This window comes from Cydia fagiglandana, chromosome 23 (genome assembly GCF_963556715.1).
Source record: "Cydia fagiglandana chromosome 23, ilCydFagi1.1, whole genome shotgun sequence".
Taxonomy (NCBI): domain Eukaryota; kingdom Metazoa; phylum Arthropoda; class Insecta; order Lepidoptera; family Tortricidae; genus Cydia; species Cydia fagiglandana.
The window spans coordinates 203,521-217,256 of NC_085954.1; the positions used below are offsets into that span (position 1 = coordinate 203,521).

A 13,736-nucleotide genomic window follows, 5' to 3' on the forward strand; every position below is an offset into this window, starting at 1 on the left:
CGATGTGACCTGGAGTATGACATGTTGGATCTGCTAGGCACAACTTCTCTACATGTTTCCAGTTTTCCATCTTGACTTCATTCTCCGGCATAATGTCGGTGATGTGACGTACAACGTAAGTAGTTGCCTTCATCTTCATCTTAAGCTCGATTCTTGATGAGAACTCTATTTCTGTTACATACTTGAGCGTAGTCTTCATTTTCTCAACTCCCGTGACATGCCCACTGACTGAGGTACGTCGTAAACGAAGCTTTTGTGCGGCGGCCTCAGTTATAAAAGACTCCTGTGAGCATAGGTCCAACAGCGCTCTCATCAAGTGTTTTTCTCCGTTCTCCGCGTATACTTGCACTAATGCAGTTGGCATCAGCCGCGCGTGACTCCCCGTAGTGAGGTGAGATATAATATTCTTTTTATTTTTATCTTCTTTTTCTTCCTTTGTATCTTCTTTTTCCTCTAAAAGCTGCGCTGATGCCTCCGGAACCGGCGCAGAGGTCTGAGACTGCGGGCTCCCCGTGCTGTGTAGCAGAGAGTGGTGTTTTCTCCCACATCGGCGGCAAGAAGATCGATGTTTGCAGAACTTGACTGAATGCCCCGGTACTAGGCAATTAAAACAAAGCCGCCAGCCTTGCACATATTCCACTCTCTTATCTACTGCCAATTTCGTAAACTCCTTACAAGTGTATAATAGGTGGTCTTGGTTACAAAAAATGCATTTCTGTTCGCTTTTATTTACATGAAAACTTCTTTTGTTGACAGGTGCACTCGGCGACGGAGCTTGTATCATTTCCAAAACACGAAATCTTTTTTCCAGGAACTTGTTTAACATGTTTAGTGTTGGTAATTCACTAATCTCTAGGGACCCGAGCTCGAGTTCCCATTCTTTGTGTGATTCGGAGTCTAATTTATTCACAATTAAATGAATTACCAGTGTATCCCATGTATCAACTTGTATATCTTGATTTTTCAATTTATTCATACATTCACTTGTGGTGTCTAACAACTCTCGTAACCCTTTCGATGTTCCCGTAGCTAATTTTCGTTGATTCACTAATCGTGCCAAAATAGTGTTTACAATAATTCGTTTGTTGTTGTATCTTTTTAATAAAATATTCCATGCCATGTCGTAATTACTCTCGCTGACAGGTATGTGCTTAAGTAATTGTTCCGCCTCACCTGATAAACTACTTTTTAAATAATGCATTTTTTGCACTTTATTGAGTGTGGTTTTATTGTGTATTAGCGATGTGTACATATCGTGAAACGAAGTCCATTCGTGATAACTGCCCGAGTACTGTGGAATATTAATTTTCGGCAACCGGACTTCATCACTCACACTAGTGGCAGTTGGAGGGTTATGTGAACTCGATGTACTTTCTCCGCTTCGTGAATTTAACTTCAATAACAAGTCCATCATATTTGACCGTATTTCGATGTATTGTTCTTCGACTTCCATAAAATAATCTTTTGTGAAATATTCATACTGTCCGCGATCTTGTTTAGGTACCAATTTTAACATTTCCATATGATTGTTGTGAAACTGATTCCAATATTCGGTCAATATTTCCATCCGTAACTGTACATAACCACTAGTTAATCTTTGTTTCGGCGATTTCTTATAATTTGAAATAGTTTTCGTCAACAACGCGTACACGTTTTCTTGTTCCTTTATATAGTCTTCCATAATGAAGATATACACACACCAACGTTTGTATACACTTATCAAGTCTATTTATCACTTATTATACAGTTTTTTCACTTTAATTTCTTCTTAAATCCATTTAAATTTGTAAAAACGTAAACAACATTTGAGGTTAATTTCGATGTCACACTAATATAGTTCTTATATCCGTTCGGTAAGGACCACTTTTGTACCGGTCGATGAGAGGTGTGGGAGAATTAAAAATGCAGCGTTCATGCAGATAAGTAGTGCAAGACTATTTATTGAAGTAAACAAGTATGCTTGATGATTTTTAGGACCCGTAACGCCATCTATTCGAAGTAATGAGTTTTAATACATAAGATTGATAAGTTCAATGGTTCACATGCAAAATTAGGACTTTAAAATTATTGTGATTACATAGTAGATGGCGTAAACATCAAACCGTATATTAATTAACTTGAACACTTAGTGTGGGCCAGATGTTATGAAAACCGTAAACCATGTTGGAAAAAAGCGTGTATATGTAAAAAACTAGGCAATAGAATGTATGAGGTAAAGTTAGAGAATGATCTTGTATGTAAGAGGCATATCGATCAATTATTAAAATATACGAATGTGGAAACTGATCTGTTATCGTCAACTGACGTACAAACGTCAGATTCTGCCAATTACACACCTGTATCAGACCCCCTTACTTGTTCGCTTGATATTCCAGTTACGGTTAATGATCAATCGGACAGCACGGGGGAAGAGGTGAGGATTGCGGAGGGGGAGATGACTGAGACCGAGACTCCTATGAGTGCGAGTGAAAATGATCTGGTAGTTAAATCATCGGAGCATTCTGAGCAACCGGTGCAAGACAATAGTGAGGAAGTCTCGTCAGGCTCATCGCCTGCTCCTCAGCCTGGATGTAACTTAAGACCTAGGCTTAAGAAAATTAATTATAAGGTTTAGTAATTAAGTAATTTGTTGTAATTGTCCCCAGATTCCCAAATTAAGTCGGAAGGAGTTGATATGTATGCATGTCTATGTGTGTGCGCGCGCGCATCCCGATACCTACACATACAAGTCAGTAATAAACCAGCTGTGCATCGGTACGAGTGCGTTTCATTGCTCCCTACTCTACCCACATATATCTCACTGACTCAATTGAAACATCAACAGTTTCAAAGTTCAACAACTTTGCCATGTCTTATTTTAGATTTCGAAGTTTAAATCATTATGGAAATTCATCATTCATCATCATCATTTCAGCCTATATACGTCCCACTGCTGAGCACAGGCCTCCTCTCATGCGCGAGAGGGCTAAATTATGGAAATTAATATTCAGTAATTCTCATTTGAACATAAGGGATAAATCAAAGTCAAAGTATCCAGACAGAAGTCAAACATATGCTAGCTATTCAGAAATCTCGTAAAAATTTACAAACGATAGGTAGGTACCGTAATATATTTATAATGTTTTGTAATTTTAATTGGGGCCCGGACCAGGATATATTTTTTTTAATTATCAATATAACATTCCTGAAGTTCTAGACTTCGATTGAAGTGTTGCAAAAATCTCCACTCCACTTGTTGCAGTCTCCAACTTAATGAAACCCCTATACAGTCAGCATTTGAGGTCTTATTGACTGTGGGTTATCTGTTACTCACCGTCTACCTTAGAGTAGGTAATTAGGTATATCTAACAAGAGTAACGGTGACAGTCCATTTCCAACAACAGCTGCACTACTGTTGCGACGTTACTGGCATTCACTGTCTTGTCATTCATTTTACTATGGAAATTGACAATAACATCGACGGAGCAGTAGCGCAGCTGCGGTCAAAAATGGAATGTTACCTTAACAAGTCCTTTTCTTTACAGCCCCTTCTGCCCGCGCGTCATCCAGCTCGGAACGCGCGCCTTCCCCCCGCGCGCCTCCCCCGCTCGACGAAGAATTACTACGCGATGCGCCCCTCTACCCACCGCTACAGGCATGTTTTTATTTTTTAGCAATGCCGCATTTATAAATACTGCTTTTACTGTGAAAGCAACTGCCATCAGGCCTTCCAATGATTTCGTTCACTAGTAAACGGTTGATGGATCAATTTAAATTCTTTGGGTTATGTTGCTGAGAGAATCCCAAACTCTCTTAGCGACATGTAGAAAAAGTCGGCACAATGGTAGAAAAAAACCGGACAAATGTGAGTCGGACTCGCCCACCGAGGGTTTCGTACTTTTTAGTATTTGTTGTTATAGCGACAACAGAAACACATCATTTGTGAAAATTTAACTGTCTAGCTATCACGGTTCGTGAGATACAGCCTGGACGGACAGCGAAGTCTTCGTAATAGGGTCCCGTTTTACCCTTTGGGTACGGAACCCTAAAAATGATATTGTTGTTTTCTCACAGTATGCCTCTCCCGACTACGACCCTGAGGACCCGGAAACCAGCATCGAAGACAGCAGCATCCTCGTTACACCAGAGCTGTCCGAAGACAAAACAAGCGACAAGATTGACATTCCCGACATAGGGAACATTCCTGATATTGAGAACGTTCCTGACATTGAAAACTTTCCTGACATAGGGAATGTTAATGACGTCCAGGAGATTGATAGGAGAGAAAGTGAAGTTGAGTTTGAAGAGGGAGAGAGAAGGAAAAGAAGCAGTGGAGCTGATTGGGATAAAGGTTCAAAGGTAAGTTAATAAAATCAAACTTACGAAACTAGAAAACCAACGTAATTTTGTCTTAATAGTTTAAGTACATCAAAATTTTGAGAGCAAAATCTGGCAGTTACGTTTAGAAATAGTCATAAATGTTAAGAATTTTATATTAAGAATTTTTGTGTGGATTTTGCCATCCGAGACTTGAAAGTACTTTTTGGAAAAAAAGCAGAAAATGGCGGCTGGAGTCCGTCTAAACGAGCTGTAAAGTGTGGTCACCATTAATTATTAATATCATATTTTCATAGGAATATTGTGATTTTATACTGTCGCTTGTCAAGTCGGCGCAGATTTAGCCTTAACGAACTTCACATATATAGGACAGGTGTTCCTTAACCTAATACCATGCGTTCTTTTGATGTAAAAAATTTATTTGCACAGAACATATATTCAAAGTCATTACAATTTACAATGTGAAATAAGCGAAAGAGGTATGTCAGGATCGTAGCAAGTGGAAATCCGTGGTCTCTACCTACCCCTCCGGGAAATAGGCGTGATTATATGTATGTATGTATGTACATTGTACAATTTAGAATTATCCGTTCAGTATGGATCAGATATTTGACGCATTTAAAATTGATCACCAGGGAGCAAACAGACGAGTACAGACAGCGGACACGATCCTCAACATCCGCGGCGCGCTACGCGACGCGATCGGCGACGCGGGCGCCGCGCCGGGCCCGCGCGCGTCGTCACGCGTGGACGCCTTTGTGATCAGACCGGCCGCGCCGGCGCCGCAGCCGCAAGCGCAAGCGAGACAGGCGCCGAGGGTGCAACCTTCTACTAGCCAGGTATTGGGCCCGATTCGGATTATGAAATAGACATCTATTAGACATCTTTTAGACATCACCAAGATACGATAACGATATGTTTAAGATCTAACCTGTCAAATTTGACATTTGCGCGATTCCTTGAACGATTTCCACAGGATATGACTTAGAGATCTAATTCACATCTAATAGATATCTTACTCTATCTAACGTAAAAGTGACATTAGTTGCCCGAATTGCGCTGCAAAAGAGAACTATAATATATCATATTATGATATCTAAACTATAACGTATCTAGAATGGATCTAGAACGTGTCATCTCTTGTGAATATCTTGAAGTTCGAATATAGCAGATTATCATCACCACAGGAACGGCTGGTCCATTCATGCCCCCTGCATTAACCAGATCATGGTCCAACTTGTATAGGCTCTTCTCTGGTTGTGTTCTCTGGATTTGGTCAACTTATACAAGAATTGTGACAGTAAAATTGCTGAAGGTTGCCGGGGGCCATAGGCATTTCGAATAAAAAAACATTGGCCTTTAAGCACTACATTGTAAATCATTCTTATCATTCAACTCGATCACAAATCGAGTGCTTAAAACAGCTCTGAGCAAAATCCCATGAATTCTGAAAAGACGCTTCATAAACACCCCACCCATGAATGACGTGATTCCCGATATACTTATATGTTTATTTTGAAAATTTGTTGTGCAGCCAAAACATCGGGAGCTGCTAGTAGAACCGCACGCCCGCGCCCGCATACCGTGCGAGCTGGCTAATGTCACGGACCTGCGGTGGTACCGCGACAGTGAGGTACGTTGCTAAGAAGAAATAATGACAAGTATGACATATCGGGTGTCCCTGAAACCAACGCCTAAACTTATAGGGCTTATAGAACAGCTGATGGGCTACCAGATTAAGCAAATTACCATGAATGAAAGGCTCAGTTTTTGAGATATCGGCAGTTTTATATACCTTTAATAACCAGGATTCTTATGTGCCGTAAGTGCCGTATCTAAAAGAAATGAGTTTTTCATTCAGGGTAAATTTGCTTAATCTGGTAGCCCATCAGCTGTTCTGTAAGCCCTTTATATGTATAAGTCTTGGCGTTGGTTTTAGGGACAACCTGTATAAGTGTATAAGTATTCATCAAAATTTCATTAATGCTGTCCGTACACCTTCAAGCCTATATCAGAATATCAAGTGTTTCTATGTTCTTCAGCTGGTGAACCTGCCTACCTCTGCGCGTGGTGGAGAAGCGATGTGGGCAGAGCCGGGCGGCGCAGTTATAGCGCGAGCGACACGGAGTGATGCCGCTGTGTGGCGCTGCGAAGGAAGAGATACCAATGGCAATAAAGTTTCGGGGAAGCCAACGGAGCTACTGGTTTATGGTAAGACTTCTATTCCGGCACGTACCAATGAGGTTCTTGGAACATATAAGTAATATACGAAATATCACTTGATATTTACCATTGATATAAAAGAAGCCTAGGAGCCGTCTCTGTGTTGGATGTGGTTAATATCAGAATTAAATTGCTGGGCTAGAATCGCAAACACCGACATTCAAAGATCTATCTCCCTCACTCTTGCAAGCAAGAGCAACCGAATCAGTTTCCAATTACGATTTTCTGCTGTGTGGCTAGTTAGCTTAACTAGGAAGCAACCTTCCCAATAATGTATGGCGGATTTAAAGAACTAATTCATTGTTTTTATTTGATACAGAACCGGTGCGGTCCCTGTACCTGGCTGTGGACGGGCGACGACTAGACGCGGGGAACACGTGGGTGCCCGTGCGGGACAAGATGGTGCTGGAAGTACGCTGTGTGGCTGAAGGTAGGATTTAGCGATTACCACTGACAAGACATCCTCCAGACTGAGCACTAGCGCTACCCCCTCTGCCACAAATATACGGTACCGTTTTACTCCATTTTCGAATCAAAGTGTCTTTGTGTGACGCCCGTGTCTTTGAACGGACCAATCACGACACGGGACTCGCTCACCTCGTCCCCCGCACCCCTGTATTTTTGGCAGCATCGGTTTCATGAAATAATTGCACTAAGCTCCGTCTAGAAGATTCGTAGTCTATGGTGATTACTGAATGGCCCAGAGCTCGAATAGAATTTTTCGGACATAAAAGAACAGTTTCGGAATAAGAAAATAAAATTTGAATCGGGCTCCCAGTTCCAGTTAAAATTTTCTACATCCATGGTGTGATCAAAATTTGTGTCTTCCAAAAAGTTCTTCGCCTACATTTAACGTATTCCTTTATCTTATCCTAGATTATCTTACAGGAGGGGTGCCAGCACCAGAGTTGTCATGGCGACTGCTAGCTCTAGAGCCGGCACTGGATCATCGGCCGTATTTGCGGACCAAGCCCGCTAACTATTCACGGGGTAATAATAAAAATATCATTTTGTGACCTATGTTGGTGTCTCGTGTGGCTGTCACTTTTTAAATAATTGTGCAGTCATGATTATCCTAGATGTATGCCTGTATGCCTATCGTTTGTCCAACAGAGGGCGTAACCTGGTCCGGAGCGTCAGTGACAGCAGCACGCGAGTTACATAATGCCAGTCTCCAATGCGAGGCCAAACAACGCAGGCCTCCCACCGCTGATGAGGCCGAAACCCCTCCGGCGATACATTCTACTAAACTAGAGATTCACGTCACTTGTGAGTAACACGGTCTCTCAGTTCAACTCTAGTATTCAGTGCGACGCCAAACAATGCAGGCCTCCCACCACGATCTCCGGCAGCAGTCGATACCTAGACCTGCTGCTTTGCCAGTGAATTATTTATGTTATTTGTGCTTTTCCTTATCTTTGCGCAATTCCAAGATTTTGGTTAGTTATCCATGTATGCTCAATGTTCATATTTTTAATTTCACGTTAAAATAATACCGGGCGTGGCCTGTAATACGAGCAAAAAATTAAACTGTCGGCGGTACTCCTCATACTGACCAACATTTGTTCAGCAACTTTTGGCGTCCATTGACGATAATATTTATTTTGTATGAAAAATAGGGAGTCTAAATACTTCATAAAGTTGTTGAACAAAAGTGTCACCGTTTGAGGAGTACAATCTATGTTTTAATTATTTGCTCATGTTACAGGCCACACCCGGTATACGTGTACAAGATGTTTATTATGATATTTATGATTGTTAGTGTTCTTAATAAATAATAATAATTAAAAATACTCGTAAATTTTTATAATTCATTAATTCTTATACCGTTCATAACAATCATAACGTTCAAAATGCGGTGTTTTTTTCTGGCAGACCCACCATCATTTGTGATCTCCCGGTGGCCTGGCTTCGGCGTGGCGCTTTGGGCCGGGGGCGCAGCTGCGTTGCGCTGTGACGTGGATGCGAATCCACCAGCAAGAGCTTGGTGGCGACGAGACGACGCTCCTCCAGATAGGTTTGTGATACAATACAATCAAAAGTCAACTAGGTGTAAAGAAATGCATCTTGATCTACCATATTTTAAACCTAGTAATGAATATACTCAAGATCTGACATATATTAAAAAAAAAACCTTTTCTACAGCGCACCTCCACAAGGTGGCGCTGAGCGAGGATCCTCAGCGTCGCTCCGCTGGCCGGCACTATCAGCGCAGCATGGGGGATGGTACCGCTGCAGAGCCTCATGGCTTGACCAGGAATATTCTTCCATCGGCTACTATCTGAATGTGCTCTGTAAGTACTTTTTGTATACTTATACGAGTATAATAAAACGCGATACAGGTGGTCTCCTGTTTTATTGGGGCTGACAGAGGTGAATAATTTCAAACTTAGATAATTTTTGAGACTATGAAACGCCGAATAGACCCGTCTCTCTATCTCTTCCCATATTTTAGATTTTAATAATTTACACCCCTCGAACTTATACCAACTATATCCTACAAGAAGATTGTCCGTAGTTTTATCCTGGAAGTCATTAGCTAAGTGGAAAATAGGTTTGTCATTAAAAGAATATTAATGGGGAAAGGCAGTGTAACTACTCCTATGCGGAGAAAGTAGTCGGTAGTTACAAGTCTAATAATTGAGAGGCTTATTTCTCTACAGCCCCGGACGAATCATCGTCGGTATCATCGAGCGCATCCAACACTGAGGGCCAGAAATCCGAGGAAGCCGAGGAAGAAGAGGTGGACCACCAGAAAGTCGACGTGCCACTGGGAGGGAGTGTACAGCTGCATTGTCCCAAAGGTAAAGGTTTTAAATTAAGTTTAGGTCCGTAACGTTTAGTATAAAGTCGTAGATCTGATCTGATCTATCTTTACATTTGAGATAAAGCTACAAACTACAAAATTTTAAGGTGTTGAGCAGCCGATTGATACACGCTTGACCAATAACGAGGGACGTTTCGGTTTTATCATTATGAAGAGCATGTTCATTTAACTGAATCCTTTTCTCGAAGTGAAATATTAATCACATTTTTATTACAAGTAGGCCTCTGTTTTGTTGATATTGAGGTGGTATTGCAGGCAGCGTTGGTTGCTGGTGGCGTCGTGTCCTCGGCAACGCGTCTGAAGGCGCGTGGGCCCCCGCCGGCTCCCACAATGCGCACGGAGTACTCGGTATGTATTCTTAGAATCTCCATTATCTTTTGCGACGGCGAGGGCACTTGGGTCTATCCTTTTGATCAGTTCAATGCGAGATCTACGCTTATCCTTCGGTTCGAAAGCCGAGATTTCTTATCTTCCATCCAGCCTTGTAGCAGCCAAAATACGGGTGTTTACTTTCACTTGAATTCTAAAATCAATAATTGGACGGTCCATGAGAGCCATTGAGGAATAAAACGTTTAGGAGGAACAATTGAACACATCACGTTCATATTCACACACACATTTGCTAATATATATTATAGAGAGCCCGGTCTAACGTGAGTCATCCTTAAATAGTTCAGTGGGCCAAATTATCCTAAAAAGCCGTCTCACATATCTCTAGAGCTTCACTTTCAATTCGAGTCAATCCCTTAATCTGTCAAGCAGGGATCAAAGAAGCATTGTACCAGGAAGGAGGGGAGTACCGTTGCGTCGGAGCGCGCGGGTCGGACCTCGCGCGCTTGCAGGAGCTGAAGCGTGTCACTCTACGAGTCACTGGTAAGAACGGATCAAGACACAAAATAGGTTGATTTTGCGAACAAACATATTCAGAATGAGCATTTAGAGTGCCTAATTATGTCTTTTTTAAATAATTTGCTCGTAACTTTTACATGTAGACGATCACCACTAATTGGCACTCTCATTCTAATGCAGTTGTACCTAAGTATAGTATGAGGGGGCTAGTCTATAGCTTCTCTTCTTCCTCGCGTTATCCCGATATTCTGCCACGGCTCATGGGAGCCTGGGGTCCGCTTGACAACTAATCCCATGATTTGACGTAGGCACTAGTTTTACGAAAGCGACTGCCATCTGACTTTCCAACCCAGAGGGTAAACTAGGCCTTATTGGGATTAGTCCGGTTCCCTCACGATGTTTTCCTTCACCGAAAAGCGACTGGTAAATATCAAATGATATTTCGTACATAAGTTCCGAAAAACTCATTGGTTGCAAGTCACACGCTCTTACCGCTAGGCAACCAGCGCTTCAAGCTTGTCTATAGCTTGAATTAATAAAATTACCGATTGGTCCTTTGAGCCTGATCCATGGTTTAAATACTTTATGAGTCACGTGTGTTTATTACTGTTAATCAATCAAGTCTAAAAGCAAGGTTTGGTTTATATGAAGATTCAATTAGCTGCTTCCCTATGATGATGATAGACTGTTAAAATATCTTAGGTGCTGCTACGGCCCGTGCAGTGTCAGCAACAGCAGTGGCCGGCGGCGGCTGGAGGCTCGAGTGTGGAGCTTGCGGCCGAGCGTTGCGAGTTCTATGGCTGCTCCGAGGCAGGGCTGTACCAGCGGCGTTGACGCCTGATCTACCGCAACATTGCTGGCGGACTGTACTTCACGTGACCGACCCTGATGAGGTGAGCAATATTATGTCTCAGGTTTGGTGTTAGTGACTGCAGTGACGGAGACTAGAGGTAGCAACATGTAGGACCGAGTTAATGGCTTCTTTCTTTCAATCTTTTGTTCGTGCAAGAATAAATCATTTCATTTCATTTATGGAGTATTCATATTAGAGTAGAGAATTTCGAGAGCATTTGTATTATTGTATTGAGCGGAGTGGAAGATCGCCACAAAGTCTTATCTAGAATTTTAAACAGTCAAGAAATTTTTAATATATTTGTGTTACTTCGACCCAAGTCGCTTTCATATTGATTGTCAGTTTGGCATATTACTAAGTGGTGAAAGAAGCACAGACATCAAATTCCTTTACTATTGCAGTTTAAAACATGAAATTAACACAGTCATTAAATTTCAGGTGTGGTGCGTCGCTGGTGGCGCGGGCGGCGGCGCGGTGGCAGTGTTCCCCCCGCGCGCCCCCGCCCCCGCCCGGCAGACCGTCCGCGCTCTGCACGGCGCCTCCACCGCTTACCACGCCTCTCTAACCTTACTGACGACGGCGTTAGCTTTGCTAGTTCAAAACTAGACGATAGAAGGATGGTGACGCTGCTGCCAAAAATTGTAAGATCTGAACTGAGTTTTACTTTCCAATCCTAAGAAATTGGATTGAAGTAGTAATGTAAACTAGAAGATCACAAAACGATGGCGAAACCGCTGCTAACGAGAGTGTTAAATCTGAAGTGAATATTGCTTTTAATCGGATTAAAGATAATTACATCTAGTGCATGCGAGGAAAATGCATGCGATATAGCAGTGAAATACTTAGATGAAAATCGCTATTGTTAACCTATGTGAAAAGGAGGCGAGCAATTTGATATAAAGCCATCAATCAAGACAGTGTTAACCAGCTATATCATATTAGCGAAAATTGGGATAAGAAATAAAAATGTACTGCTAAGCTGTACGTTATTGGAGATACGAGACATGAATTATAACCCCATTTGAGCCTAAGCGGTGATGAAAGACAAACAATCAGTGTAGTGAAGTGAAAGTGTAAATAGTGAATAGAGTGCTAGACTAAAAAGTTTGAAAGTATCTGAATACTTAAAAGTTGAAGCAAAGATTGCAGAAAGTTTCGTAACCTAGTTTACTGATTGCATTGATCCAAGGAGCGAATTTAAAGTTGTGCCAACAGTGGAAGCAAAGTTAGACTGGGATGAACTGGAATCAGAGACATGTTAAAAGTTTCAAGCAATACTCAGTGAATGGAAACTAAGAATGACCTAGGATAAGACTGCGCAAATGTTGCGGATATTGTTGTAGACTTGAAAAGTTTATTGCACAGAGTTGATAGACAGAGGAATTGCTATAAGAAAACTGTGATTTCATAACAGTTGACTGTTTTAATCGGGACATCGCGACTTCAACGCTGTAGCAGTAACGTTGCAACAGTAATGGTGCGGCAGTTAACATCCGAATGTCACCTTTACACAACGATTTTCTCTTGTTTACGCACGAAATGCACACTTCACAAGCATTGAATGGCTTAAAAATGATAAGTATGTGTGCGTGTAACATCGGCTAGCTGAAAATCACAGTTTCTTAGCGTCCTCTTTCTATCTATCGACTCTGTTATTGTGGTCCCCGCTCCGGGGGTGTACATATTCTCCCGCTTGCTCTCTTTCGTGCCCGTAAAGCTCTCGACGCACATGCGTCGTTGCTCGACACGTTTCAACGCATACGTGTCGTCGATGGCACTCTGACTCTCTATATAGTAGCTGTTCGTATCTAGGGCACCGCCCACTATCGTACGGGACACGTCCCTCTAGTCTTCGTAGGATCTATATGTATTCGTTATACTTAGCTATCTCTTTACGCCGACATTTCGTTATTAAGGCATCCCTTCCTAATCTTTAAGCTTTCTTTAATGGGTATTTTGAGAAAACAGGAAGATAATGTGCCAAATTGTTGATATTTTAAAATAGAATTTTCTTATTATTAATGAATGTGGAAGTTAACATAGGTATCGTAATCGGTGAGTAATGTATTGTAACACCAATTGAAATGCATTAGAATTTATTGTAAGTTGGAGCGAGCGTTGTGCTGGTAGGCGCCTAGAAGCTTCGCGAGTCCGAATGAGGCCTTGATTGGGACCTGAAACGCTGATTGGCCCCCTCGAGCGTCATAAATTCGTGTCATAAAGCATTTTTTTTTTCATTTCATTTATTTAACATTAAATTGGGGGGTGGCGGTGAGATGCACTGTAAACCTGTGACAAGGTCGTATCATAATAAGATCAGAACTATAACAATTTGTTAAATTAGAATAAGCATCCAAGTTATAAATCATATAATCTCTCTTTTCGGCCTCAGCAGGCCTTAGGCGGACTCATGAGAAGCGCGACTGGCTAGCACACCGCTATATATTTTATATAGATGTCAAATTCGTAAAATTAACGTTTAAAACATTATGTATCATAGCTGAATCTAAATCATGTAAATTTCGATGTCAATTTTAGTGCCCGCGTAGCCCGGGCAGTTTTGTATGGACAAAAGTTTGCTACCACCATTTTTGCAAGTACATAATAACATTAGTGTAAATGGAAAGGAAATTTTTATCGGATGTTTGGTGTTGATGTTAATCGTTA

General features: G+C 41.6%; 1 protein-coding gene and 1 long non-coding RNA gene across 2 annotated transcripts in view; both read left to right on the forward strand.

Moving 5' to 3' along the window:
- The window catches only part of LOC134675958 (uncharacterized), a 141,142-nt gene extending 137,509 nt beyond the window's left edge, over window positions 1–3,633 (forward strand). The window contains exon 3 of the long non-coding RNA XR_010099830.1: window positions 3,525–3,633. This is a non-coding gene — a long non-coding RNA (uncharacterized LOC134675958). The remainder of the gene's footprint in view (window positions 1–3,524) is intronic.
- A 187-nt stretch (window positions 3,634–3,820) lies between these two features.
- LOC134675733 (uncharacterized) lies at window positions 3,821–13,283 on the forward strand. Its single transcript, XM_063534044.1, has 15 exons — window positions 3,821–3,844; window positions 4,054–4,338; window positions 4,953–5,156; window positions 5,852–5,950; window positions 6,360–6,528; window positions 6,860–6,970; window positions 7,429–7,530; window positions 7,654–7,809; window positions 8,416–8,557; window positions 8,686–8,834; window positions 9,204–9,344; window positions 9,623–9,715; window positions 10,130–10,240; window positions 10,919–11,109; window positions 11,508–13,283. Exons 1-15 carry the CDS (start codon window positions 3,821–3,823, stop codon window positions 11,673–11,675), a joined length of 2,145 nt encoding a protein of 714 aa, XP_063390114.1. The 3' UTR covers window positions 11,676–13,283.
- The last annotated feature ends 453 nt before the right edge of the window (window positions 13,284–13,736 follow it).